At 34.7% G+C, this 25,740-nt stretch overlaps 1 protein-coding gene across 15 annotated transcripts in view; it reads left to right on the forward strand.

Annotated features, from left to right (window-relative positions):
* Dnah12 (dynein axonemal heavy chain 12) overlaps positions 1-25,740 on the forward strand; it is a 277,734-nt gene that overhangs the window by 119,555 nt on the left and 132,439 nt on the right. For 13 of the 15 annotated variants that reach the window (XM_087182321.1, XM_087182331.1, XM_087182327.1 and 10 more), the window contains 6 exons: positions 3,569-3,688; positions 5,443-5,631; positions 7,292-7,443; positions 9,975-10,113; positions 11,375-11,541; positions 14,633-14,888. In XM_087182321.1, coding sequence (XP_087038447.1) covers positions 3,569-3,688; positions 5,443-5,631; positions 7,292-7,443; positions 9,975-10,113; positions 11,375-11,541; positions 14,633-14,888 — 1,023 coding nt within the window. The remainder of the gene's footprint in view (positions 1-3,568; positions 3,689-5,442; positions 5,632-7,291; positions 7,444-9,974; positions 10,114-11,374; positions 11,542-14,632; positions 14,889-25,740) is intronic. The other 2 variants (XM_087182328.1, XM_087182332.1) reach the window with 2 other exon arrangements.

Here is a 25,740-nt window from a genome sequence, read left to right on the forward strand (position 1 = left end):
TTTAAATTCTTTTATTGGTACATTTTAGGTGTACAATAGTTTACATTTATCATTGGGTGTTTGTACTTGCACATGATGTATCTTGGTTCTTATTTTTTTCCCCATTACCTGTGCGCCCTTCACCCCTCCACCCTTCCCTATTTACATAAATTTTGTTTCCTTTTTTTTTCTTTTCTCATAATTTTTCTTTTCCCTTCTTTCCTCTCCCCTTCCCCTCCCACCACCCCTACACCTTTGGACATTTTCTTATTTCAAATTATCAATTATTCTTTTTAATCCTTATTTACACTTTCAGTTTCTCACACTAGAGAAACTATTCGGTATTTATTTTTCCCCCATTAAGTTTATTGGTACATTTTCGTATAAAATACAGTTACATTCATCATTGGGATCTTGTACCATTACATGAGTCTCTTGGTTCTTATTTTTTTTCCCCTTCCCTTGCCCTCCCTTCACCCCCTCCACCCTTCCCTATTTGCAAAGACCTTGTTTCCATTTTTTTCCTCTTCTCATATTTTTTCCTTTCTCTTTTTTCCCTTCCCCTACCCCTCCCAATTCCCCTGCTCTTTTAGACCTTTTCTTCCTGTTACACAATATCAGTTCTACATTTTTAAAATTACAATATTAAGATCTAGGAGACATTACCACAGATTTTACAGAATTCAAAAGGATATAGAAAGCATATTACAAAAATTGTTTTTGAAATAAATTTGACAACTTCTAAGAAGTACCTTGGAAGATAAAATAATGAAACTAACTCTGGAGGAAATATAAAATTTGAATAGCACCTATTAAAGAAAGTATATTCCTAACTTGAAAACCTACCTATATGACAACAGTAGGCTCATAAACATTTTAACTGATAAATTATATCAAACAATTAAAGCAGAAAAAAGAAGGAACACTTCTCCCCTCATTTTAGGAACTCAACATTGTGCTAATCCTAAAACTGGATAAAGATAATAGAAGAAAAAAGTATGAACATAGATAGAAATTTGTTTAACAAAACAAACTATTGGAAGTCAGATCTGGCAGGATGTAGAAAGTGGTTTTGTTATAGGGATGGCAGTGTTGGTTCAGCATTGGAAGATCTACCCCCAAAAGTCATTTTAACAAAGGAAAGGAAAAAGCCATATGAAGAAATTATAAGGGAAAATATTTATGAATTCAGGGTAGACAAGAACTACCTAGGATACAAAAAACATGATGTATAAAAGAAAAAAATTGATAAATGAGATTCCATCAAAATTTAGAACTTTAAATGACATCATTAAAATGAAAAGTAGTCCTTAGACCATATTTACAATGCATGTAACCTATGACCAGAATATATAAAGAATTCTTAGAGCTCATTAATAGACAACGTAGTTAAAATGTAGACATAAGAAGATGATAAATAGCCAGTATAGCACAAGGAATGGTGTGCAACTCTAGAATCAGAAAAATACTAATCAGTACAATAACAAGATTGAATTATACACTCATTAGGGAGATGAAGTTCAAAGTTTTAAAAGCCTTGTCATGACTTTTTCTTTTTGTTGGATTTTCCTCCTTTGTGTTTAATTTGTCACATCCAATGGATTCATTCTCCTGGGCTTCCTGGGGTTGTGATCCTCATAGTCTTTTCCTAGGGTATTGTCTAAAATTTTTTGGAGTGCTGGTTTGGTATTCATGAAGTTCCTGAGGTGCTCTTTATCATGAAAGTATCTTATTTCTCCATCAATTTTGAAAGATAGTTTTTCAGGGTACATCAATCTGGGTTGGAGGCTGTTTTCCTTTAGGGCTTGAAATCCATCACTCCAAGCTCTTCTTGCCTTGAGGGTTTGGTTTGAGAAGTCTGCTGTGATTCTGATGGGCTTTCCTTTGAATGTGATTTGTTTCTTTTCTCTCACTGCTTGTAGAATTTTGTTCTTCTGTTGGATTTTTGGAATCCTAACTATTATATGCCTATTTGTAGATTTTTTTTGATTAAGGCTAGCTGGAGTCCTATATGCCTCCCTTATCTGTATGTCAAGTTCTTTTCCCCTCCTTGGGAAGTTTTCTGCCATCACTTCTGTGAAGAGTTTTTTAATGTCATCTGCACTCTCTCCTCTTTCTTCATTGACTCCAATCAGTCTTATGTTATTCTTCTTTGCATCGTTTAGCAGCTGCTGGATTGATTTCTCGTGGTCCCTTACAATTTTATAGCAATCTTTCTTTTCCTCCTCACTAATTGCAATCTTATCTTCTATATGTGAAATTCTGTCCTCACATTGGTTCATTCTGCTGTGCAGACTTTTGATGGAATTTTTAATCTCTTGGAAATCTGTTTGTATCTGTTTTATGGATTCCATCTGTTTCCTATGTTGGGATTCCATCATGTTCCTCAGATCCTCTATTTTTTTATCTGTGTCCTCTCTAGATTTATTAATCATGTCTTGCACCATGAGCAAAATCTTTGCTGTTATCTGAGTAATTATTTCTGATTTCATTTTTCCCAGATCCTCTTTTGTTGCCAGTTCAGAGAGTCCAGGTGGTTGAGTATCAGATTGTTCCATCTCCTTTCCCTTTGGGGTTGCTGTAGGTGATCCAGAAGTCTGTTTTTCAGGCTTGTTTATGTGTTTTTTCATTTCCACGGTGTGTGTGTGGAGGGGGGTTCTTCTGGCGCCCATGCAGCTCACCTTCTGTGCCCTAGGAGCTTGGGATGGCAGTGGGGGAGCTTCCTTCTGGGTGCTAGGACCAGCTCACCTTCTCTGCCCTAGGAGCCTGGGATCTAGTTTCTCATTCTTTATGGCTGAGTAGTACTCCATTTTATAAAAAAACCCACATCTTCTTTATCTAATTTCCAAGTGATGGGCACTTGGGCTGTTTCCAAGCTTTAGCTATTACAATTTGTGCCCCTATAAACATGGGTGCACATATATCACTGTGGTATGATTCTTTTAATTCTTTGTGGAAGATACCCAGCAGGGGAATAGCTGGGCCAAATGGGACCTCTAGCCCTAGTTCTTTGAGATATCTCCATACTGATTTCCACAGTGGTTGCACCAGTCTGCACTCCCACCAACAATGGAGAAGGGTTCCTTTCTCCCCACACCCCCACCAGCATTTGTTATTGGTTGATTTCTTGATAGCAGCCATTCTTTGTGGGGTGAGGTGGAATCTCAGTGTTGTTTTCATCTGCATTTCTTGAATGACCAGTGATGTTGAACATTTTTTCATATATTTATTTGCTGCTTTTACTTCTTTGTCTGAGAAATATCTGTTCATTTCAGATGCCCATTTTTGAATTGGGTCTTTGAATTTGGGGGATCTGATTTTTTTCAGTTCTTTATATATTCTAGATAGTAGTCCTTTGTCTGAGATACAGCTGCTAAAAATTTTTCCCCAGTCCCTTACCTATTTTTCAAATGAATTATTTCCCTTATTTTATTCTTTTTTTTTTTTTTAGTGTCAGGGATTGAATTTGGGTCCTTGCGCTTGCGCAGCAGGTGGCAAAACCACTGAGCTAAATCCCCGGCCCCTCCTTATTTTATTCTTGAAATAAGATGAAAGTTAAGAAAAATATCCTATTCTTTTCATTTTGCAGGAACTGTTTCCTACAAGCAATAGCAATGTGGTTGTATCTCTTACACGCCTCTTTGAAGTACTGCTCTGTAATGTGGTAGAAAATGATCCTACTAGCAAGCACATTCGTGTTTGGATTATGGTTAGTTTTACACCTAATGTGGGTTTAAAATACAGAATAAAATACACTTTTCAAAAATAATATTTGTATTCAGAAAGATGTTTACAACACCCAGAGAAGTTTTTTGGTGATCACTGAAAGAATAGCTGAAGACACTTTGGTCTGACCTGGTATTCTGATGCTAAAAAAATACTTTAAAGAAAGTAAAATATGTCAGATGAACCAAAACTACCTTTTTACGTATAAAAGATCATAATGTAAACACTTAAAGTGGTTTGATAATAATCCCATTTTGATTTTAGGTGAATTGATTTTGTCTTAATGTTAAGCCAGAATTTGGCAGCGTTAAAACTAGCTGTGCAAACAGCTAGGTAGAATGTTGGAAGCAGAATCCTTGGAGAGGTCAGTAGTCCTGATTAGCTAAAGTCTGGAGGTAAAGAAAACCAGAGACTATGGTAGTAGTGAGCAGCAATTATCAAAGGGGGCCAAAGGAAAGTTTTTTTGTTTTTGTTTTGGGTCCTTTTTCTTTGTGTCTCTTTCCCATCTGCCTCCTTATTCTTAATGCCTTGAAGTTTTCTACCCTCCTTGTCTCTTGTACTCTATGGCACCAGCAGTTCTCTTTCAGTATTTTCACTTCACCTTGTTGCCACAGAACATCTTTTACCTCAGACATCTCATTGTACCTTGCTAACCATAACTTCTTCTTTTACACCTCCCTTTACCTTCCTCTACTTTAGAGGAAATTGAACAGACATTTTTTAAGTATAACCATTTTTTCTTCCCTAGGTTTGGAACTGTCTTTCACAGACAGCTCTAAATATTCTTCCATACTTAACTATCATTACTTTTACAAAATAAAAAAAATCCCAGGAAAATATATAAATATAGTGCCTGAAAAATTTTGCTTTTTTGGCAAACTCAAACTCCCAATCTTTAAAATAGTTGAAAATCACTTTTAAAGACTTACATAGGATGAAAATTTTCTCTTAAAATACATTTGATTTATTTTTTCAGTTAGATAATTTCAGCTAGATGGAGTAAAATTCCAAAGTCAAAAGTTTTTCATCCATACCAGTCCCCCTGTCATTCTTAAGGCAGTTGTTACCAGGGCCCCATGTAGCCTACTAGAAGTATTTTACTCTTTTTCAAACTCAGGACCTTGTGCTTGCAAGGCGGGTTTAGAGCCACTGAGCTAAATCCCCAGCCCACATATTCTGTTTTATATATATACATTTTTATACATCTTAACATACTATATGTACTAACTTGCATTCTTACTTACAATATCTTTTGGAGATTGTTCCATATCAGTACTTATAGAGTTACCTTGTTTTTTTTTGTTTTTTGTTTTTTTGGTACCGGGGATCAAACTCGGGTCCTTGAGCTTGCGCAGCAGGTGGCGAAACCACTGAGCTAAATCCCCAGCCCTACCTTGTTTTACAGCAGCTGCGTGTCAGTGTGTATAGCATAATCTAAGTGAGTAAAACCCCTGTTGAAGAACATTTGGGTTTCTTCTGACCTTTGAGTATTACAAAGAATGCTTCAGTGAATATTCTTGTACATTTATCGTTTTCACAGGCAGGAATATAAATGAGGATAAACTAAAATAAATATTTTTAGGTCATTTGTTATACGGACATTTAAAAATTTGAAAGATATTGCCAGGAAAGTGACTCTTTAAATTAATAGGCCCTACTATGTTAAGTTGTAGTTAAAATATTCTTTACATTTCATTAAAAATGCTTAACCATAAATTAATTTTTTTCTACCAACAGGCTTGCTTTATATTCTCTTTAATTTGGTCCATTGGAGGAAGTTGTGATACAGATGGTCGTCTTTGTTTTGATACTTTCATACGATTAATCATAATGGGGAAAAATGAAGAAAACCCAGTACCAGCCTGTGTGGGTAAATGGGAATGCCAATTTGATGAAAAAGGCCTGGTCTATGACTACATGTATGAGGTATGATATAAGATGCTTGTTATAACAAGATGTTTTGATTCTTGAGTTGTGCTTTTCAGTCCATTCTTCATATTTCTCCTCTATAACTTGTGGCAGCATAGATACACTTTAATAATATTTCTATTTTTTTACTTTATAAAGGAATTCATAAAGGATTCTTTTAACCAATAAGTATTTAATTAATCATTTTATTATACAAATTTTATTTCACAACCTCTAAGATCTGAATAGAATCTTAGTTATAATTTTGCCTGCGTTATAGAAACAGAAAGGTGAGTAGCTAGCAGAGCCAGGACTTGAGCTCAGTTCTGCTGACCAAACAGTTCAGGACTCTTTACCCCAAACCATGCTAATACAGAACTTTAAGAATATGACTAATAAGAGAATTTCATCTCCATTCATCATAGTAAAGTCAATAAAGTTATCTCTAAAATTAAAAAATCAAGAGGTGAAAACACAAGCATATTCTTTAAGAATTGAAGGTAAGTACCAAAATACACAGCTTAAAGAGGTAAAGGTAGTTGCCATTAAGGAGGAGAAAATGGGAGTGTGGAATTGCTGTTTTTCTTAATCTTGTAATACTTTTGACTCTAAAATATGTGTTTGTATAACTTTGACAAAAATAAAACTAAAACTTAAAAAATATGCAGTAATAAAGACATTTTTACCTAAACTTGCAAATCACCACCATTCAAAAACATGCCATAGGGCCGGGGATTTAGTTCAGTGGTTCCGCTGCCTGCCTCGCAAGCACAAGGACCCAAATTCGATCCCCGGTACAAAACAAAAAACAAAAAACATGCCATAGACATATAGGAATTTCTAGAAAATAGGAAAAGATTCTTAGAGCTATCCATAGCCCTGAAACAAGGTCATAGACTTTTATTACCTTGCCATATATTTACACTTTTATTGCTTGGTAATGGGAGGCCTGGAATCTCCAGGGACAGAGAAGGATGAATGAATGAATGATCTGTAGAAGAATATAATGGTTGGGGTGATGCAGACCAGAAAGCAGTCAAGGTGTGTCAAGACAGCAGTTCATTTCAGCCAGTGATTTGGAAGAATTTCAGTATTATACCACTTAGCATAGTCATGATAATATGTCCTGGATGAATATCAGCCTGGATCAAAATACCAGAGGATAATTTCAGAGAAAAATGTAGAGAGAGTTCATGTGATAATTTGTTTTTAGCTAGATTACTATTTACTGTAAATTATGAAAAACATGAAACCAAAATCCAGTAAATTATAACAAAATACATTACAGTGGATTTTAAGTAAATACTTGATATATATAAAAGGACATCTAGAAGGCATTTTGGGAAGATTAGAATGTACAGAGGACATATAGGCAAACATATCTGAGATTCTAGGTATGTTGAATTTGTGATAAAATGTCATTAAAATTTTCAGATTTTCATTTACAAAGGAAAATCCAAAAAAATATGTATTTCTTAAATTGGGTGGTAGATTCATAGATGTTAACCTTATTAATTTGCTTTGTGACTTAAAGATATCACATTCTTTTATATGAATTAATATTTCATTGTAAAAAGATGAAAAGACTGAATGTTTTAAAAGGAAACAATGTAAGTATAAAAAAAACCTTTAAGATATAGCAAGTATGTGGTTATAACACTTTCATATTCTCTTGTAGTTGAAAAACCGAGGTCGCTGGCTCCATTGGAATGAGTTAATTAAAAGTACTAATTTAGAAGATAAACATGTCAATAGCCAAGATATCATAGTTCCTACAATGGATACAATTAGATATACATTCCTTATGGATTTGAATATTACCTCTACAAAGTAAGGAACTCTGCTATAAACATGGATTTTGAGTGTAATGGTGCCATTCTAATAGGATTATAGAATTTTTAAGGTTAACTTTGAGGTCATCCAGTAAATGAGACCCAGGGAGACTGACTAATGTCCAAGGTGACATGCATTGTTAATGATAAACCTAGAATCTAGGTTTCCTCTTACCTACCCCAAAGCTCTTGCCATTATACTTTGTAGCCTTGCAAGTCACCTCATAACAGCAGAGAAAAAGTCAGTTGCAGTGTTATGGTTAAAAACTATTCATTCTAGCCGGGGATTTAGTTCATTGGTGCTGCTGCCTGCCTCACAAGCGCAAGGCCCTGAGTTTGATCCCCGGTACCAAAACAAAAAACAACACAAAAAACCCCTATTCATTTTATTTAAAGGTTAAGTGTATTCCTAAGATATCAAACTGACAATGACCCACATTCTCCCATTATTCTTAGCATTTTAAAAAATATGTTTTATGACAATTCTGGATTCCATAACTTAGATAAGAGTCAGTTTTAAAACATTTTTATAGTTATTTGTCTTTTAAAAATTAGGTTTAATTTATCTTAACACATTAAACTATAAAAGTTTACATAATATTTATAAATGTCTTTTTTTCAAATCCAAACTTGTTTCTGAGAGCATTTTGTGGCACTATTATCTTGTTTTAAAAAACAAGCAAATAGCTTATGAGAAAAATTATTTCATCCCTATTTTGCATCTCTAGATACATTGTTTTAATTTAGAGGCTAATATTAAAAACTCTCTTGCCAGGCACAGTAGTGAACACATGTAATCCCAACTACTTGGGAGGCTGAGACAGGAAGATCACACCAACCTGTGTAACATAGTGAGACACTGTCTCAATCAACCAATCAATCAGTCAATCAACAAATATATAAATCTTTCTTGGGAAGACTAGGCAGTTGCCAATTCTGCGAAATTCCTAGTGTAAGAGTTCTTTTGTTCTAAAAGTCATTCACCAGAATAATACCTTTAAATGAATAAGTACAAATATATAATTGCAAAGATAACCACTTACATTAAGATACATTTATGAAAATATTGACATATTTAAGTTATAATAGTAATGTGTGCTTCTTTATTAATCACATTAATAAGATCTAGCAGTGGGTATGATGACTATAATTATTTTAAGAAAGTAATGAACATGAGTGATATTTTTGAGATATTATAAAATTGTGATTACAAGTGCTACATTTTATTTAGAGAATAATGAAGGTATAATCATTTCATTACCCAAGATCATAGATTCTCTGAATTCTAAGAATTTCTTCAGTTGGCTTGTAGACCCCTAGAACAGTATTTTGATAATTAAAGTTATTTTAACAAATAACTTTCTGCAAAGTGAGTGTTAGGCTGGAACATATAGGTGAATTCTTGGGGATCATTCTAGCTCTAAAAGAACTTAATGGGTTGGGGATTTAGCTCAGTGGTTCTGCTGCCTGCTTTGCAAGTGCAAAGTCCCGAGTTCGATCCCCGGTACAAAAAAAAATACATAAAAATTTAAAAAATAAAAGAACTTAATTTAGCATTTATACTTTGGTGATAATCTAAAAAATGTATATCAGCATAATTTGGCTCACTTAGGTAACATTGTACAATGGAATACTGCTCTTCAGTTTTAGTGCCAACTGTCATGTTTGTTTTTATGTATTGTGTACTGACAAGTTACAGTCAAAATGAAAATATTTAATCATTAATGTTTAAAACTTGGATTTTGAAACTTGGATTCCTTAGAGTTTTGTGCACGTAAACTCCTATGATTTTCCCCCCTTAAAATTAGTAGATTTTAACCAAGAATGGGAAACCACGCTTGAGGCTCCATTGAGTAAAGAATTTCTTAGAGTTTGCTTTTAAACAAAATATTTTCAGTTAGTAACTGAATTGATTTAAAATGCTATTAAATTTATTAATTGTTAGCTTTAGAATTCACTGTCATTCCAATCTCACAAAAATTTAATGCTATTAAGTTAACTGTGAAACATCCTAAATTTACCTTATTGCTTTCACCTTAAAATTTTTCCATTTCATATTATTCTGTAACCTAAATAAAAAGTACAAATAAATATTTTTCATAGGAGACAAATTTTGACTTTTTAAAAAAGCTAAGCATATAACTTGTTTTATTAGTGTATTTCAATGTTAATATTTTCAAAAGAATAATTTTTTTTTTTTTTTTTTGGGAACCGGGGATCAAACTCAGGTCCTTGCGCTTGTGCAGCAGGCGACGAAACCACTGAGCTAAATCCCCGGCCCCAAAAGAATAATTTATTATTATTAAAGCTGCAACATTAGGCAAAAATATGTACGTCATTATTTTTACAAGTCTTTCATAAAATAACAACTATAGGTAAATATGAGAATTTCTATACAAAGATGATTTTATTACTTGTTTTCAAGTAATCCTAAATTCCTTTGGTAAAAGTGTATTCTGATTTTGAATAACATGCTCGTTTTGAATATCATGTTTCATTTTGAATAACATACTCATTGTTTTCATAAAGGCCACTGCTCTTTGTGGGTCCAACGGGTACAGGAAAATCAGTGTATGTGAAGGATAAGCTAATGAATCACTTGGAAAAGGATCGGTACTTTCCTTTTTATATTAATTTCTCTGCACGGACCAGTGCCAATCAGGTTCAGGTTAGTTGAAAGCCGGAAACATGAGTCTGTAATTATTAACTTGTTTCTTTACATGGTAAATGTTTAAAATTGTGTATTAAATGACCAATTTTGTATATCTGTGAATTTAAGACAGTGTTTTTACACTAATAGTGGATTATTGAGCTCTGTCACTTTTTTCCTGAGATGGAGCAATGCTTAGTTTCTTGACTGGAGAAGAGAGCCTAAAAGAAACATACACACACATACACACACACACACACACACCTACAGTGGAGGGGCTGAAGATGAGAAAACTTTCATTTGTCCTTTCTAGTCTGCTGTATGATCTTTAGGAGCATCTGCTACTCACTGGATACCAGGAACCATGTAGCTCTACATTCCACCTTTTGCACAAGATGAAACTTGTCACCTTTGACAAAATGAAACTATTGCATGAACCCTTTTGTAATTGCCATATTTAACATCCATTTCCTAATTTATGTTTAGCCATTCTCCCCTGACCCATTTCTATTGTTTTAAGCTGAGGAATTCCATTAACTTCAAAATCTTATAAATTTTGAGCTTTACTCTGGAGTTTTATTTGAATGAAAAATATTTTCAGTATTCATTTTTACAATGGACAAGTGAGTTCCAAAAATATCAGAAATATAAGAAAACATATACATTTACGTCAGCTATAAGAAGTTGCTAAAATTTGTAAAGATGAATGCTTTTAAGTATTAAATAAGGGGCCACGGATTTAGCTCAGTGGTTCTGGTGCCTGCCTCACAAGTGCAAGGTCCCAAGTTCGATCCTTGGTACCAAAAAAAAAGTATTAAATAAGTTAAAGTTAATGTTGGGGCATCCAATGAGAAAATTATATATTGTAGAATTTTATATATATGCTTATATAATATTAATGTAATATATAAATAACTGTAATGATTCTGGGTACATAGAAGGATTTCAATAAATGCTGTTTGAATGATATTAAATGTGAAGTTTAGTATCAACCTAAATATGAATGAATAAGAATAAACACATACATAATGCTGCTTGGCATTATTTCCTTACAAAGACTGTTAAACTCCTTTTCTTTTCCAGTGTTAAACATGCCTTTTTATGTTAAGTTAGTCATTGATAAATTAAGTGAATGGTAGCTGCTACTGATTTAAAAAGCTATGGATACTGGCAACATAGGTCTTTCTTTTTGATACTTATTTAACATAAGCAAAGATAATAATAATAATAAATCTATAGTACAGTATGAGTAAATATTTCACTCTTCTTAAAAATTTAGAATATTATTATGGCCAGATTGGATAAAAGGCGCAAAGGAGTTTTTGGACCACCTATGGGAAAGAAATGTGTAATTTTTATAGATGATATGAATATGCCGGCACTGGAGAAATATGGAGCTCAACCTCCTGTTGAATTATTACGACAGTTTTTCGACTGTGGACATTGGTAAATATTTAATTTAAGTCTTAAAAAGTAATGCTGAGGTCATATCTCACATTTTAATTTTTCAAAGCAAAACATGTATTTCCCAAGATATTTAGGGAAATAATCATTGCTTAGGTTTTTCTATAGAGAGTTTTGAAAGGATTTTCTATATATTTGCTTGTTTTGTGAGATGAGGTCTTTCTATGATGACAAGGTTGGTCTCAAACTTGAGTGCTTAAGCAATCCTTTTGCCTGGGACTACAGGGGCACATCATTGCATCTAGTTCTGTGTGTGTGTGTGTGTGTGTGTGTGTGTTTCTGTGGCACTGGGAATCATACCCAGGGCCTTCTACAAGGTAGACAAGCGCTCTACCTCTGAAATATACTCCTAGTGCCTCTGTAGCTTTCTTTTTAAAGATTATTTATTTATTTATTTTGAACACAATAAATTGAAGGTACAGAGATTTTTTTTGTATATCCCCTGTACTCACGTATTTGTAACCTCTTCCACTTTCAAATTGTCCATCAGAATGGAACATTTTTGTCAACTGATAAACTTAAATCGATACATCATGGTCACCCAAAGTCTGGAGCTTACATTGGCATTTGTTTTGGAAACTCCTTTGAGTTTGGAAAATGTATAATGTCATGTATCCATCAATATAAATTCATCCAGAGTATTTTGACTGCCCTGGAACACTCCTATCTTTCTGCCCTTCTAGTCCCTGGCAACCAGTGATCTTACTATCTTCATAGTTTTTACATTCTTTTCTAGAATGTCCCAGTGTTTGTCAGCTTTCTATTGTTCTAACAAATATCTGAACTAATCAACTTATAAAGTTCATGTTCATTGTTTTGGAGATTCCAGCCCATAATCAGTAAGGCCTATTGCTTTTAGAATTGTAGAAAGGCAGGCTATCATGCCTCTTCCTGGTATCCCATCCTGCACTGTAGGGTGCATTTTCATTTTTCCTCCCTTTTCTTGCTTTTTGCTAGCCCAAACTTGCTCTACAGAGCTCATTTTCCACCCGCCCTTCTGGGTTTCTTCTACCTTTAAAAAATGTGAAACTTTGCCACCATTAAAAAAAAAAATTGCGGAGAGGCAGTACATCATGACAGGGAGCACACAGGGAACAAAATCACTAGTCTCGTGGCTGGGAAGTGAAAGAGAGGAAGAGATGGGGGTCCCACAGTCCCCTTAGAGGTCATTCCCAGGTGACCTAAACACCTCCTACTAGGCCCCACCTCTTTAAGTTTCTACCACCCAAGAATAGTGCCAAACTGGGCCCAAACCTTTAACCTATGGGCCTTTGGGGAACAGTCCAGACCAACTGTAGTAGTCAGATAGTTGGAATCATATAGTAAGACAGTCTTTCCATACTGGCTTCTTTCATTTAGTACTATGGATTTAAGTTTCTCCTGTCTTCTTATGGCTTGACAGCTCATTTCTTTTTAGTGCTGAATAATAATCTGTTGTCTAGATGACAGTTTATTAAACCATTCACCTGCTAAAGGACATCTTGGTTGCTTCTGGACTTTAAAGATTATGACTAAAGCTGCTATATGCACTTGTGTGCAGGTATTGTATGGACCTAAGTTTTAAACTCCTTTGAGTAAATACCGAGGAGCACAATTACTAGTTCATATGGTAAGAATATATTTATTTTTGTAAGAAATGGTCAAACTGTCTTCCAAAGTAGCTTGCATTCCCATCAGGAATGAATGAGAGTGAGTGTTGCTTCATAACCCTTTTACCACTTGGTGTTGTCAGTATTCCAAATTTTGGTCATTCTAATAGGTATGTGGCAGCATATTGTTGTTATTTTAATTTGTATTTTCCTGGTTACATATGGTATGGAACATACTTTTATATGTTTATTTTCCATTTATATCTCTTCTTTGGTGAGATGTCTGTTAGGATCTTTGTCTTATTTTCTAAGCAGATTGTTTGCTTTCTTATTGTTCAGTTTTAAGAGTTATGTGTATTTTTGGATGATAGTCCTTCATCATATGTCTTTTACAAAATTCTCCCAGTCTGTGGTTTGTCTTCTCATTCTCTCCACCTTACCTTTCAAAGAGCAGAAGCTTTAATATTAATGAAATCCAGCTTCTCAATTATTTCTTTTACATACCATGACTTTGATGATGTATCTTAAAAAATCAGTATCATACCCAAAGTAATCTAGGTTTTCTTTTATGTTATAATCTAGGAGTTTTGCATTTAATATTTTATATCAGATAGGTTTGTGTTTTAAATTTAATATTTAGATCTGTGATCCACTTTGGGTTAGATGTTGTAAAAGGTGTAAAGACTGTCTGGATTTTTTTTTTTTTTTGCTTATTTATAGCCTATTGTTCTAACACCATTTCATTTGTTAAAAGACTATCTTTGCTAGGTCTTGGAGCCCCCCCCCCCTTTTTGGTCAAATAGTTTCAATATTAAAGGATTTAATGGCCTGATGAAAATGATTACCTTTTTACTCTGGGTAGTTCCAACTAAATTGTGTCAGTTAGATACACATTTCTGATTAAAATTTGAAGCTTTGTTATTCTATAATGAGTCCCATTCTATATAACAAAGGTGCTATTTAAAAACCCTTATGCACTCTGGATATTAGATTTGAGGTGAGAAAAAGAAAATCAGGACTTGGTCATAACTAGGGTGACTACATACTTTGTTATTCAAACTGAGAATAAAAGGGGGATATTTTTATTACAGCAAGCACAAAGCAGATTATCTTAGATAAAATGGAACATATGGTCACCCTACCTATATCCACCTACAACCAGGTCATACAAGCATTCATGCATGCTTCTCTGCATTTGGAGAAAGAAGAAAAAGTGGACCAATTGGAAAGACAAGTAGGAGGAAAGCAAGGAAGTGCAGGAGGAAGAGATATTCTAGACACATAGAATCTGGGCAGTAGAATTAGTGTCACTAAAGGGAGAAATAGAATTCTGTTTTAAATTTTCAAAATCACTTGAAACATTATCTAAAGTTATTCCTTTCATAGAAGCTACGTGGAGGTCATGTTTTCTAGGGGTTTCTATATTTCATTCCATCTTGTTTTCTTTATAACAGATTGTTTAAATTTTTTTATATGGTTTCAAGGTATGACCTTAAGGACACAAGTAAAATCACACTGATTGATATACAGCTGATAGCTGCCATGGGTCCTCCAGGTGGTGGAAGAAATCCAGTCACTCCCCGCTTTATTCGACATTTCAACATTTGCACTATTAATCCTTTTAGTGATGAAACTATGGTCCGAATCTTCTCATCAATTGTGGCATTTCACCTTAACGTTCATGCATTTTCTCCAGAGTATTTTTCAATTGGGAACCAAATAGTCAGTGGGACAATGGAGGTAAGCAAATAATGCACTGTAAAATGTTTTGGTCTTATTTGTCCCTTTTGAAAATTTTTTTATTAGTACATATTTGCAGTACATAATAATTACAATGATTGTGGGGAGTTGGCACATGTACATAACATGTTAATTCTTTTTTCTTTTATCTCCTACCTCCATCCTTACTTCTTCCAACTCTTGGCCCCTTTCCCATTTACAAAAGGTCTATTTTTATCTTTTTTTTCCCTTCAGTTCTTTTCTTTTTTTCCCATCCATTTTAAAAAACATTTTCCCCCCTTGACCATCTACTTTGGCCTTCCTTATCAGTGAAATTCTTCAGATTTAGGAACAGGAAGATTGCAAGCTTTGAAATTAGACTGTCTAACTGGAGTTGAGTCTTGACTATTTTCTAACTATAGGACCTAGAATAAGTGATTTGACCTTTTACAGACTCAGTTTTTAAATCACTAAATATATGGAATATAATACCCATTCATAAGGTTGTTATAAGGAATTTATCTAGTACAAGTATCTGCCACATCATACATATTTCCCTTATTATTAGGTTCCTACTGTGATATTTATTTTCTTTTCTTTCTTCTCATTCTTAAGCCGCTTATACATACATTACTTTTATAAGTCAAATCACATAAGTTAGAAGGAATAGTGAAAAAAACAAGGAAATACAAGGGTAGGAGCAGAAAATAAGACTGCCCTTGTGACATTAACTTGTTCAGAGTATGTTATTTTGCCCTTGCTCACAGGCTAGAGCCAGCCTCATATCTAACGGTAAAAGGAAAAAATTTATTTAAAGGTTAAGTTGATGATAATCTCATCAAAGTAGGCTTTTTGGAAGCTTGATAAATGGAATTCACTTTGTGATGACTGCAGCAGGAAGCAAAAGGCTCCCTAGAAATCACTGCATCAATTTCCACAGATGTTGTATCTTTTTATAGTTCTCTCTTCCTTTTGGTGAAAAATTTGTAGTGTTTGAGAAACTATAAGCAAAGAGGTAGTATATTTATTCTGATACATAAAAGTATTTCTGTTTATAAAATATATTTCTATTTCAGGCATCTCTTGAAAAGGTGAGGGAGTTGATCAGCTAGAATGGGAAACAGAAAGGACCTCTTCAACCCCATTCTTTTTTTTTTTTTCTCTTGGTACTGGGGATCGAACTCCCATCCTTGTGCTTGCACAGCAGCCGGCAGAAACCACTGAGCCAAATCCTTGGCCCCATCCCCATTCTTTGAAGCATTAGAGACCTATCATGGGTGGAGGTTGGAATGGGGAATGAATTACAGAACACATACACATAAATTTTTGTTTTTCTATTTGTCAGGATATGTTAAAAGATTTAATTTACCCTTCTCAAGGAGAATATTAACTGTCATTTGATGAATTCAGCATATAGTTAAAGTATACTTTATTTCTAAATTAAGATGGAAGAAGAGGGGGACAGAGAACATAAGAGAGAGAAGGAAACAAAAGAATAAATTGATTTTTTCCAAGACAATTTAAATCATTTATTGATTACATATGATAATGAATAATAGACATGCTTCATTCACATCCATCATTTTATCTGGTTACCATTATTTAATTTAGATATTGTATAGGATGTGCCAAAATCATTTTAAAAAAATTTTATTAGTACCTATTTGTAGTATATAATGATTATGTTCATTGTAGGGAACTGGTACAGGTACATAACACATCTCAATTATTTTTTCCCCTTCTCCTCCACTCTGCCCCCCTTCTTTGCCAACTTTAGATTCATTTATTTATCTTATAAAATCTTATGAAATTAATAATCATAATATGGATAACAGCCAGATTAGCAGGTCAAAAAGCATATAAAATACGTCAGACAGTTAAAGCAAATCATGCTATACTTTTAGACATATTATCCATGCTAGATTACAATAACTATTTTCCTGTTATCTGTCTTTTATTTTTAACTTTATTTATATAATGAGTTTTTCATATAAAAGAAACCATGTGCTCCATCAGCTTGTGTATCTGATTTACTTCACTTGACATTATTATCTCAAGGTGCATCCATTTTCCTACAAATGACTGAAGTTTATCCTTTATGGCAGAGTAATACTCCACTGTGAATAAATACCACAGTTTCTTTCTTTATCCATTCATCCACTGATGGGCATACAGGCTGCTTCCAAGATTTAACTATTATGAATTGTGCTTTATAAACATATATTTGCACTATCACTGTAATTTGATATCTTTAACTCTTTTGGGAAGACATCTAGAAGGGGAATGGCTGGGTCAAATGGAATTTCTATTTTTAGTTTTTTGAGGAATCTCCTACTGATTTCCATAGTGGTTGTACCCATTTACACTCCCATCAACAATGAAGAAAGGTTCATTTTTCCCTTGCAGCCTCTCCATTTGTAATTGGTTCATTTCTTGGTGATAGTCATTCTTTCTGAAAAAAATCTCAGTGTTTTTTTGTTTTTGTTATGTTTTCTTTGCTTTTTGAGACAGGATCTTGCTGTGTAGTTCAGGCTGGCCTTGAACTCATTACGTACCCCCAGTTGTCCTCAAATTCTCAGAGATCCTCCTTCCTGCCTCAACCTCCGGAGTGCTGGGATTACAGGAGTGGCCACTCTGCCTGGCTCTCAGTGTTGTTTTAATTTGCATTACTCAAATGGCCAGCAGTGTTAAACATTTTTTAATGTATTTATTGGTTGTTTGTACTCCTTCATCTGAGAAATGTCTGAATTCACTTTAGATGCTCATTCTTTGATTGGATCTTTTAATTTGGGGGGCTAAATTTTTGAGTTCTTTATATATTCTAGGTATTAGTCCTTTGTCAGGGGGTTATCTGGCAAAAATTTTCTCTCATTCTGTAGATGTTCTCTTCCCTCTGTTGATGGCTTCCTTTGCTATACAAAGCTTTTTAATTTGATGTGTCCCATTTGTTGATTCTTGGTATTATTTCTTGTCTAACAAGAGTTCTGTTCAAAAAGTCTTTGCCTACACCCATGTCTTCAAGAATTTTACCTTTTTATCTTCCAGTAGATTGAGTGTTTCTGTTTTAATATTTAGATCTTTGATCCATTTTTTAAAAAAAATTTTAGTTTAGTGCAGGGTGAGAGATATGGGTTTAGGTTCAACCTTCAACATGTGGAATGCCAATTTCCCCAGCACCATTTGTTAAAGAGGCCATCTTTCCTTCAGCAAAAATATTTGGCCCTGGGCTGGGAATTTAGCTCAGTGGTTTCAACACTTGCTGAGCAAGCACAACGACCCAAGTTCGATCCCCAGTACCAAAAAAAAAAAAAAAATTGGCCCTTTTGTCAAAGATAAGTTTGCTAAGTGTGCCTGGTGTTGTTTCTGCATCCTTTATTCTGTTCCATTGATCCACAGGGTGTTTGTTTATTTTGGAATTTTGGTGGGGTTTTTGGGTTTTTGGGTTTTTGCTAATACCATGCTGTTTTTAATAACAGTACCTTTGTAGTATAGTTTCAAGTCAGAGATTGTGATGCCCCCTGCCTTGCCCTTGTTGCCTAGAATTGATTTTGTTATTCTAGGTCTCTTCTGGTTCTATATGTATTTTAGAGGTATTTTCTCTAGTTCTGTGAGGAATACCATTTGTATATTGATTGGGATTGTATTACATTTATATAACATTTTTGGAAGTGTTACCATTTTGATTATTTTGGTTCTGCCTATCCAGGAACAAGGTATATTTTCCATTTTCTGATATCCCCTTCAGTCACCTTTTTCAGAGTACTACAGTTTTCACTGTAGAAGTCTTTTTTTTTTTTTTTTGTACTGGGGATCAAACTCGGGACCTTGCACTTGCGAGGCAGGCAGTGGAATCACTGAGCTAAATCCCTGGCCCAAGGTCTTTCACTTCCTTGGTTAGGTTAATTCCTAAGTATTTCATTTTTCTTGATGCTGTCATGAAAGGTATTGTTTCCCTAATTCCTCTCTTGGTGATTTTTTTTTTCTTCCATACTGGGGATCAAACTCAGGACCTTACACTTGTGAGGCAAGTGGCAGCACCACTGAGCATTTTAAATCCCTGGCCCCTCTGTTGGTGATTTTATTATTTGTGTATAGGAACACTATTGAGTTTTAAGTGTTAACTTTGTATCCTGCTGTGCTGCTGAATTTGGTTATTAATTCCAGGAGTGTTTTGGTAGAGTTTTGGGGGCCTTCCATGTAGAGCATGAAGTCATCAGCAAATAATGAAAATTTAACTTCTTTTCCTACATATATCCCTTTTATTTCTTTCTCTTCTCTAATTATTCTGGCTAATGTTTTGAGAACTTTATTTATTCAGAGTGGTGATGACAGACATCTTTGTATTGTTCCTGCTTTTAGAGGGAAAGCTTTCTTCTTCTCTCCATTTAGTGTACAATGTTGGCCATTGGCCTTTCATAGATGGCTTTTATCACTTTGAGATAAAGACCCTGTATACCAATGATGGTGAACCTTTTAGGGACAGAATGCCCAAACTGCAGCCCAAAGCCACAGTGCTAGCTCTTCAATTAAAACTAAATAATGACCAGCCATGCAAAAGTTCAGACAAGTCATGGCTAATGAGTTGAGGCTTCTGACATCTTCCCCTGGCATGCTGTTACCCCTTTCAGAGCATGTGCATTGCCCCTATGTGGGCTGTTATCTGATGCTCAGCTGCTGGGGCCATGCTGGGGTGACTGGGCTCAGGAGCTGACAGAGAGGGATCTGCTGCCTACTGTGGCATGCATGCCATTGGTTCACCACCACTGCTCTATCTGTTTTCTTCAGTATTTTTATTGTGAATGGACGTTGAGTGTTGTCACATGCTTTTTCTGCATCTGTTGAGATGATCATGTGATTTTTGTCCTTGCCTATATTTTTATGCTGTATTATATTTATTGATTTGCATTTGTTGGACCATCCTTGCATCCCTGGAATCAATTCTAGTTGGCCATGATGTATGATCTTTTTGATGATTTGTTGCATTCATTCTTCTGAATTTTCCATTTTATTAGAGTATAGGTTCTCAAAGTAGTTACTGATGGTCTTCTGGATTTTAACAGAATCTGTTTTTTATTTCTAATTGCATGGGTTTTGGTCTTTTCTTTCCTTAGTTTGGCTAAGGGTTTGTATTTTTTTTGTTCAATCTTTCAAAGAATCAATTCTTTCATTCGTTGATTCTTTGTAATTTTTTTTTTAGCCTCAATGGCAGTAATTTCTGCTCTGATCTTTAAAATTTTATTTCTCTTACTAGCTTTGGGTTCAGATTGTTCTTGTTTTTCTAGGACCTTGAAGTACATTATTAGTTTATGTATTTGACCTTGCTCTGTTTTTCTTTTTTTTTTCATTAAGTTTATTGGTGCATTTTGGGTATAAAATACAGTTACATTCATCATTGGGATCTTGTTCCATTACATGAGTATCTTGGTTCTTATTTTTTTCCTCCATCCCCCTGCCTTCCCTTCACCCCCTCCACCCTTCCCTATTTGCAAAGACTTTGTTTCCATTTTTTTCTTTTCTCATATTTTTTCTTTTCCCTTTTTCCTTTCCCCTACCCCTCCCACTTCCTCTACTCCTTTAGACCTTTTCTTCCTATTACACAATATCAATTATACATTTTTAAAATTACAATATCATTATTTAGAGGACATTACCACAGATTTTACAGAATTTTAAAGGATGCAGAAATCTGTTTTGAAATAAATTTGACAACTTCTAAGAAGTACCTTGGAAGATAAATTAATGAAACTGACTCTGGAAGAAATATAAAATTTGAATAGCACCTATTAAAGAAAGTATATTTCTAGCTTGAAAACCTACCTATATGACAACAACAGGCTCATATACATTTTAGTCACTTTTTTTTTTTTGGTACCGGGGATCAAACTCTGGTCCTTGTGCTTGCGAAGCAAGCGGCAGAACCACTGAGCTAAATCCCCGGCCCCATATACATTTTAACTGATAAATTATATCAAACATTTAAAGCAGAAAAAAAAGGAACACTTCTTCCCTCATTTTAGGAACTCAACATTGTGCTAATACTAGATAAAGATAATAGAAGAAAAAAGTATGACCATAAATAAAAATTTGTTTAACAAAACAAACTGTTAGAAGTCAGATCTGGCAGTATGTACAAAGTGGTTTTGTTATGGGGATGGCAGTGTTGGTTCAACATTGGAAGATCCACCCCGCAAAAGTCATCATTTTAACAGAGGAAAGGAAAAAGCCATATGATCCTGTCACTAGTTGGAGAAAAAGTATTGGACTAAATTGTACAGCTGTTCATGGTAAAAGCTATCAGGAGACTAGAAGTAAAACAGAACCTTTGCAACAGATAAAAAGACATGTACTCCATACTTCCAGCAAAAACACCTTATATGAATGGAGAAGATACAATGCTTTCTCCCTAAGGTGGGGAACAAGGGCAGATATGCCTACTTTTCATCTGTCCATTAAACTTTGAAACATAGGCCCAAACCAAAATAGTCTGGCAATAAAAAGAAACAAATAGCATAGGATTGACAAAGTAGAAGTAAAATGTTTATATGTAGATGAAATGATCATCTACAGAGAAAATACTAAGAAATCTCTAGGAGCCCCTAGAACTTGTACATGAATTTAGCAGGATTAGAAAATACAAGATATATATAAAAATTCAGGTCTATGTATATTTGCTATAAATGAAGAATTGGATAGTGAAATTTAAAAGTTATGTAAGAGGGGCCGGGGATTTAGCTCAGTGGTTCTAACAGCTGCATCGCAAGCAGAAGGACCCGAGTTTGATCCCTGGTACCAATAAATAAATAAATAAATAAATAAATAAATAAATAAATGTTATGTAAGAGTACAGAGGACCTAGAAAAGTAAAGAGAAAAAAAAATAACAGTTGTGCTTGCTTCAGCAGCACATATACTAAAAAAAAATAACAGTGTTGGAAGACATGTATTACCTTATTTTAAGACTTCCTCTAAAGCTACAGTAATCAAAGCAATGTTGGCATAAGGAAAGACAATGGAGTAAAACAGAGAATCTAGAAATAGAACCACACATATATGATCCAATGATTTTTGAAAGATTATTTAACATTTACATTTTATAGAACATAAACTCAAGAGCAGAGGAAAAGATAGTGTTTTCAGCAAATGGTACTAGAACACCTGGTATCTGTATGTAAAAAATTAACCTCAACCCTTTATTTCCATACATAAAAATAACTTGAAAGGATCTATGAACCTAAATATGAAAGACTAAAACTATAAAATTTTAAGAAGAAATTATAAGGGAAAATGTTCATGAATTTAGGGTAAGCAAGATTTCCTAGGATAAAAAAAAAACATGATGTATAAAAGAAAAAAATGATAAATAATATTCCATCAAAATTTCAAACTTTAAAAGACATCATTAAGAAAATGAAAAGTTGTCCTTAAACAAAACATATTTATAATACATATAACCTCTAACCAGAATATATAAAGAACACTTACAGCTCATTAATAGACAACCCATTTAAAATGTAGACATAAGAAGATGATAAATAGCCAGTACAGCACAAGGAAAGGTGTGCAACACTAGAATCAGAAAAATATTACTCAGTACAATAACAAGATTGTATTATACATTCGTTAGGGAGATTAAGTTAAAAATTTTAAAAGAACAAATGTCAGCTTAGGTGTGAACCATTTAGAATTTTTTGATAATGCTAATTTGAATGTAAAATGATAAAACCATTTTGGAAAACAATATAGAAATTTCTTGTATTACTGTTAAGAACCAACAGTTCTGTTCTTAAGTTTTTACTTAGGAGAAATGAAAACACATGTTCACAATAGATTTGTACATACAAGTTGACTATCCCTTATCTGAAATTCTTGGGACCAGAAGTGTTTCAGATTTTGGTTGGAAATCCACTTGATCTGCAAAGAAGATAGCTACTCCTGCTTTTTTTTAGGTTCCTGTCACATGGAATATTGTTTTCCACCCTTTAATTTTCAGTCTATGAGTTTCTTTGTGAATTAAGTGTGTTTCTTCTATGCAGCATATTGGTGGATCTTGCTTCTTGAACCGTTCTGCCAGTCTATTTCTTTTGATTGGTGAATTGAGACCATTAACATTGATGGTTATAACTGATACATATTGACTTATCATTGTCATGACTTTTTCTTTTTGTTGGATTCTCCCCCTGCGTTTAATTTCTTGTTGTGCCTGATGGATTCATTCTGCTATGCTTCCTGGGGTTGTGATCTTCCTTGTCTTTTCCTAGGACATCGTCTAAAATTTTTTGCAGTGCTAGTTTGGTATTCATGAAGTTCCGAAGGTGCTCTTTGTCATGAAAGTATCTTATTTCTCCAATTTTGAAAGATAGTTTTGCAGTGTACATCAATCTGGGTTGGAGGCTGTTTTCCTTTAGGGCTTGAAATATGTCACTCCAAACTCTTCTTGCCTTGAGGGTTTGTGTTGAGAAGTCTGCTGTGATTCTGATGGGCTTTCCTTTGTATGTGATTTGTTTCTTTCCTCTCACTGCTTGTAGAATTTAGTTCTTCTGTTGGGTTTCTGGATTCTTAACTATTACATGCCTGTGTGTAGTTTTTTTTTATCAAGGTTAGTTGGAGTCCTACATGCCTCCCTTATCTGTATGTCAAGTTCTTTTCCCCTGGTTGGGAAGTTTTCCACCATCGCTTCTGTGAAGAGTTTTTTTTATGTCATCTGCACTCTCTCCTGTTTCTTCATTGACTCTGATCAGTCTTATGTTATTCTTCTTTGCATCATCTAGCAGCTGCTGGGTTGATTTCTCGTGGTCCCTTACTATTTTAAAGAAATTTTTCTTTTCCTGGTCACTAATTGCAATCTTATCTTCTATATCTGAAATTCTGTCCTCATATTGGCTCATTCTGCTGGGTAAACTTTCAGTGGAGTTTTTAATCTCCTGGAAATCTGTTTGCATCTGTTTTATGGATTCCATTAGTTTCCTAACATGTTCCATCATGTTCCTCAGCTCCTCTATTTTTTTTAATCTGTGTCCTCTCTACATTTATTAATCATATCTTGCACTATGGGCATAATCTCTGCTGTTATCTGAGAAATTATTTCTGATTTCATTTCTTCCAGATCCTCTTTTGTTGCCAGTTCAGGGAGTCCAGGCTGTTGAGTATCAGATTGTTCTATATTGTTTCCCTTTGGGGTTGCCTTAGGTGATCTGGAAGTCTGTTTTTGAGACTTGTTTATGTGTCTTCTCATTTCAACAGATGCAGCCTGCTGTGCCTTTATTGAGGCAACTCTTTGCTCACCCAGTGGTCTTCAATTTTCAGCAAGCCACAGAGCAGCCTTTTCTCTGCTGCTCACCAGTACACTAATTCCTGGGTTTAGAACGGTGGGCTTCTGGATCCCTGAGCTAACCTGTTGCCTGGGTGGGCTTCTGGCTGGGGCCTGTGCACACTTGGGATGGTATCTAGGTTTGCCTCTGACTAGGGCCCCTATGTACCTGTTGTCTGGGAGGGCCTTTGGCTGGGGACTGTGCACCCCAGTTCCTGTTGTGTGAGCAAGCTTCTGGCTAGGGTCTTGTGCACTTACCGATGGTATTGGGACGAACCTCGGTATTTGGGCTTCTCTATGCCTCATTCATCTGTATGTTTTTTACTTTCCCTATATTTTGGAGGTTTTTGCCATTATTTCAGTGAGCAGGTTTTTTTATGGCATTTGTACTGTGTTCTGATTTTTCACTTATTCCAGTTATTCTTAGATTAGCCTTCTTTGCATCATCTAGCAGCTATTGGATCCATTTTTCATGTTCTCTTGTTTTTAAAGTATCCTTGAGTAGTTGGTCTTTGAAGGCATCATTGTCTTCTAGTTCTGAAATCCTGTCCTCACATTGGTTACTTCTGTTGCCCATACTTTCAATATGATTTTTAATCTCCTGGATTTCTGATTGAAATCTTTTCATAGTCTCTAGTTCTTTGGTAAATTAGTCATTCATGTTTTGTATCATTTTGTTTAGCTCATCTAACTTTTTATTAGTGTCTTCTGATAGTTTCTGCACCTTTTGGATTAATAGTTCCTTTACCTGTTTAGTTATATTTTCTCTAATCCCACTGAGTACCTCTTTGGTCTGTTTTCTAACCTGCTCTATTACCTTTTTGACTAATCCCAGGTGTGTGGCTTATGCTATTCTGCCCCTTGGTGGTCCCTAGATTGCCTTCAGGGGAGTTGAGAGTTTGGGGAGGCATTTTGATGCATTGTCTTCACATTTTTCTATTGTTTTTGTTTGTTTTGTTTTGTTTCATACTGAAGTTTGTGGATGCTTATATTGTAAATACTTTGTTGGTAGTATAGAGATCTCTTAAGTTGTTTTTCAGTTAGATATTTTGAGTATGGCTAAGTATAATCCTTTGGCACAGCCCTAGGATCTGACCACCTTGGTTAATTTGGGAGAGGAGGATGGAATGTATTTAGCCCAATAACCAAGTTCTGTGGAATGTACATTAGGGTTATTGCCACAAAACCATCTCCATGACTACCACCAAAGTTTCCAGAACCACTTTAACCTCTTTGGCTAGCGAAGCATTAGCCATCTCTTGCTTTAATAGGGCTTTCTTCACTTCACAGTTGTGGCCATTAATAATATGATATTTCTGAATGACAATCTCATCCAGAATCAGGGTTGTCAAAAGGTACAAAAGCAAATCGCATCTTCTTTCCTCTGCCTCAGTCAGTCATGATTTCAGTGACTTAGATTTCTCCATATTGTTCAAAATAATCTCATAGGTGATGTTCCTCAGTCTTCTAAATGCCACCAAAAAGAATCTTCACAGTTAAGAGTGCATCTAGTCTTCGACAATATTCTCTTGAGACATCTTTCTTTGGCTCTATAATTCTTCCACTC

Source organism: Heterocephalus glaber, unplaced genomic scaffold (genome assembly GCF_053883595.1).
Source record: "Heterocephalus glaber isolate CG9 unplaced genomic scaffold, H.glaber_assembly_v1.0 deba00001472, whole genome shotgun sequence".
In the NCBI taxonomy this organism is placed as follows: Eukaryota; Metazoa; Chordata; class Mammalia; order Rodentia; family Bathyergidae; genus Heterocephalus; species Heterocephalus glaber.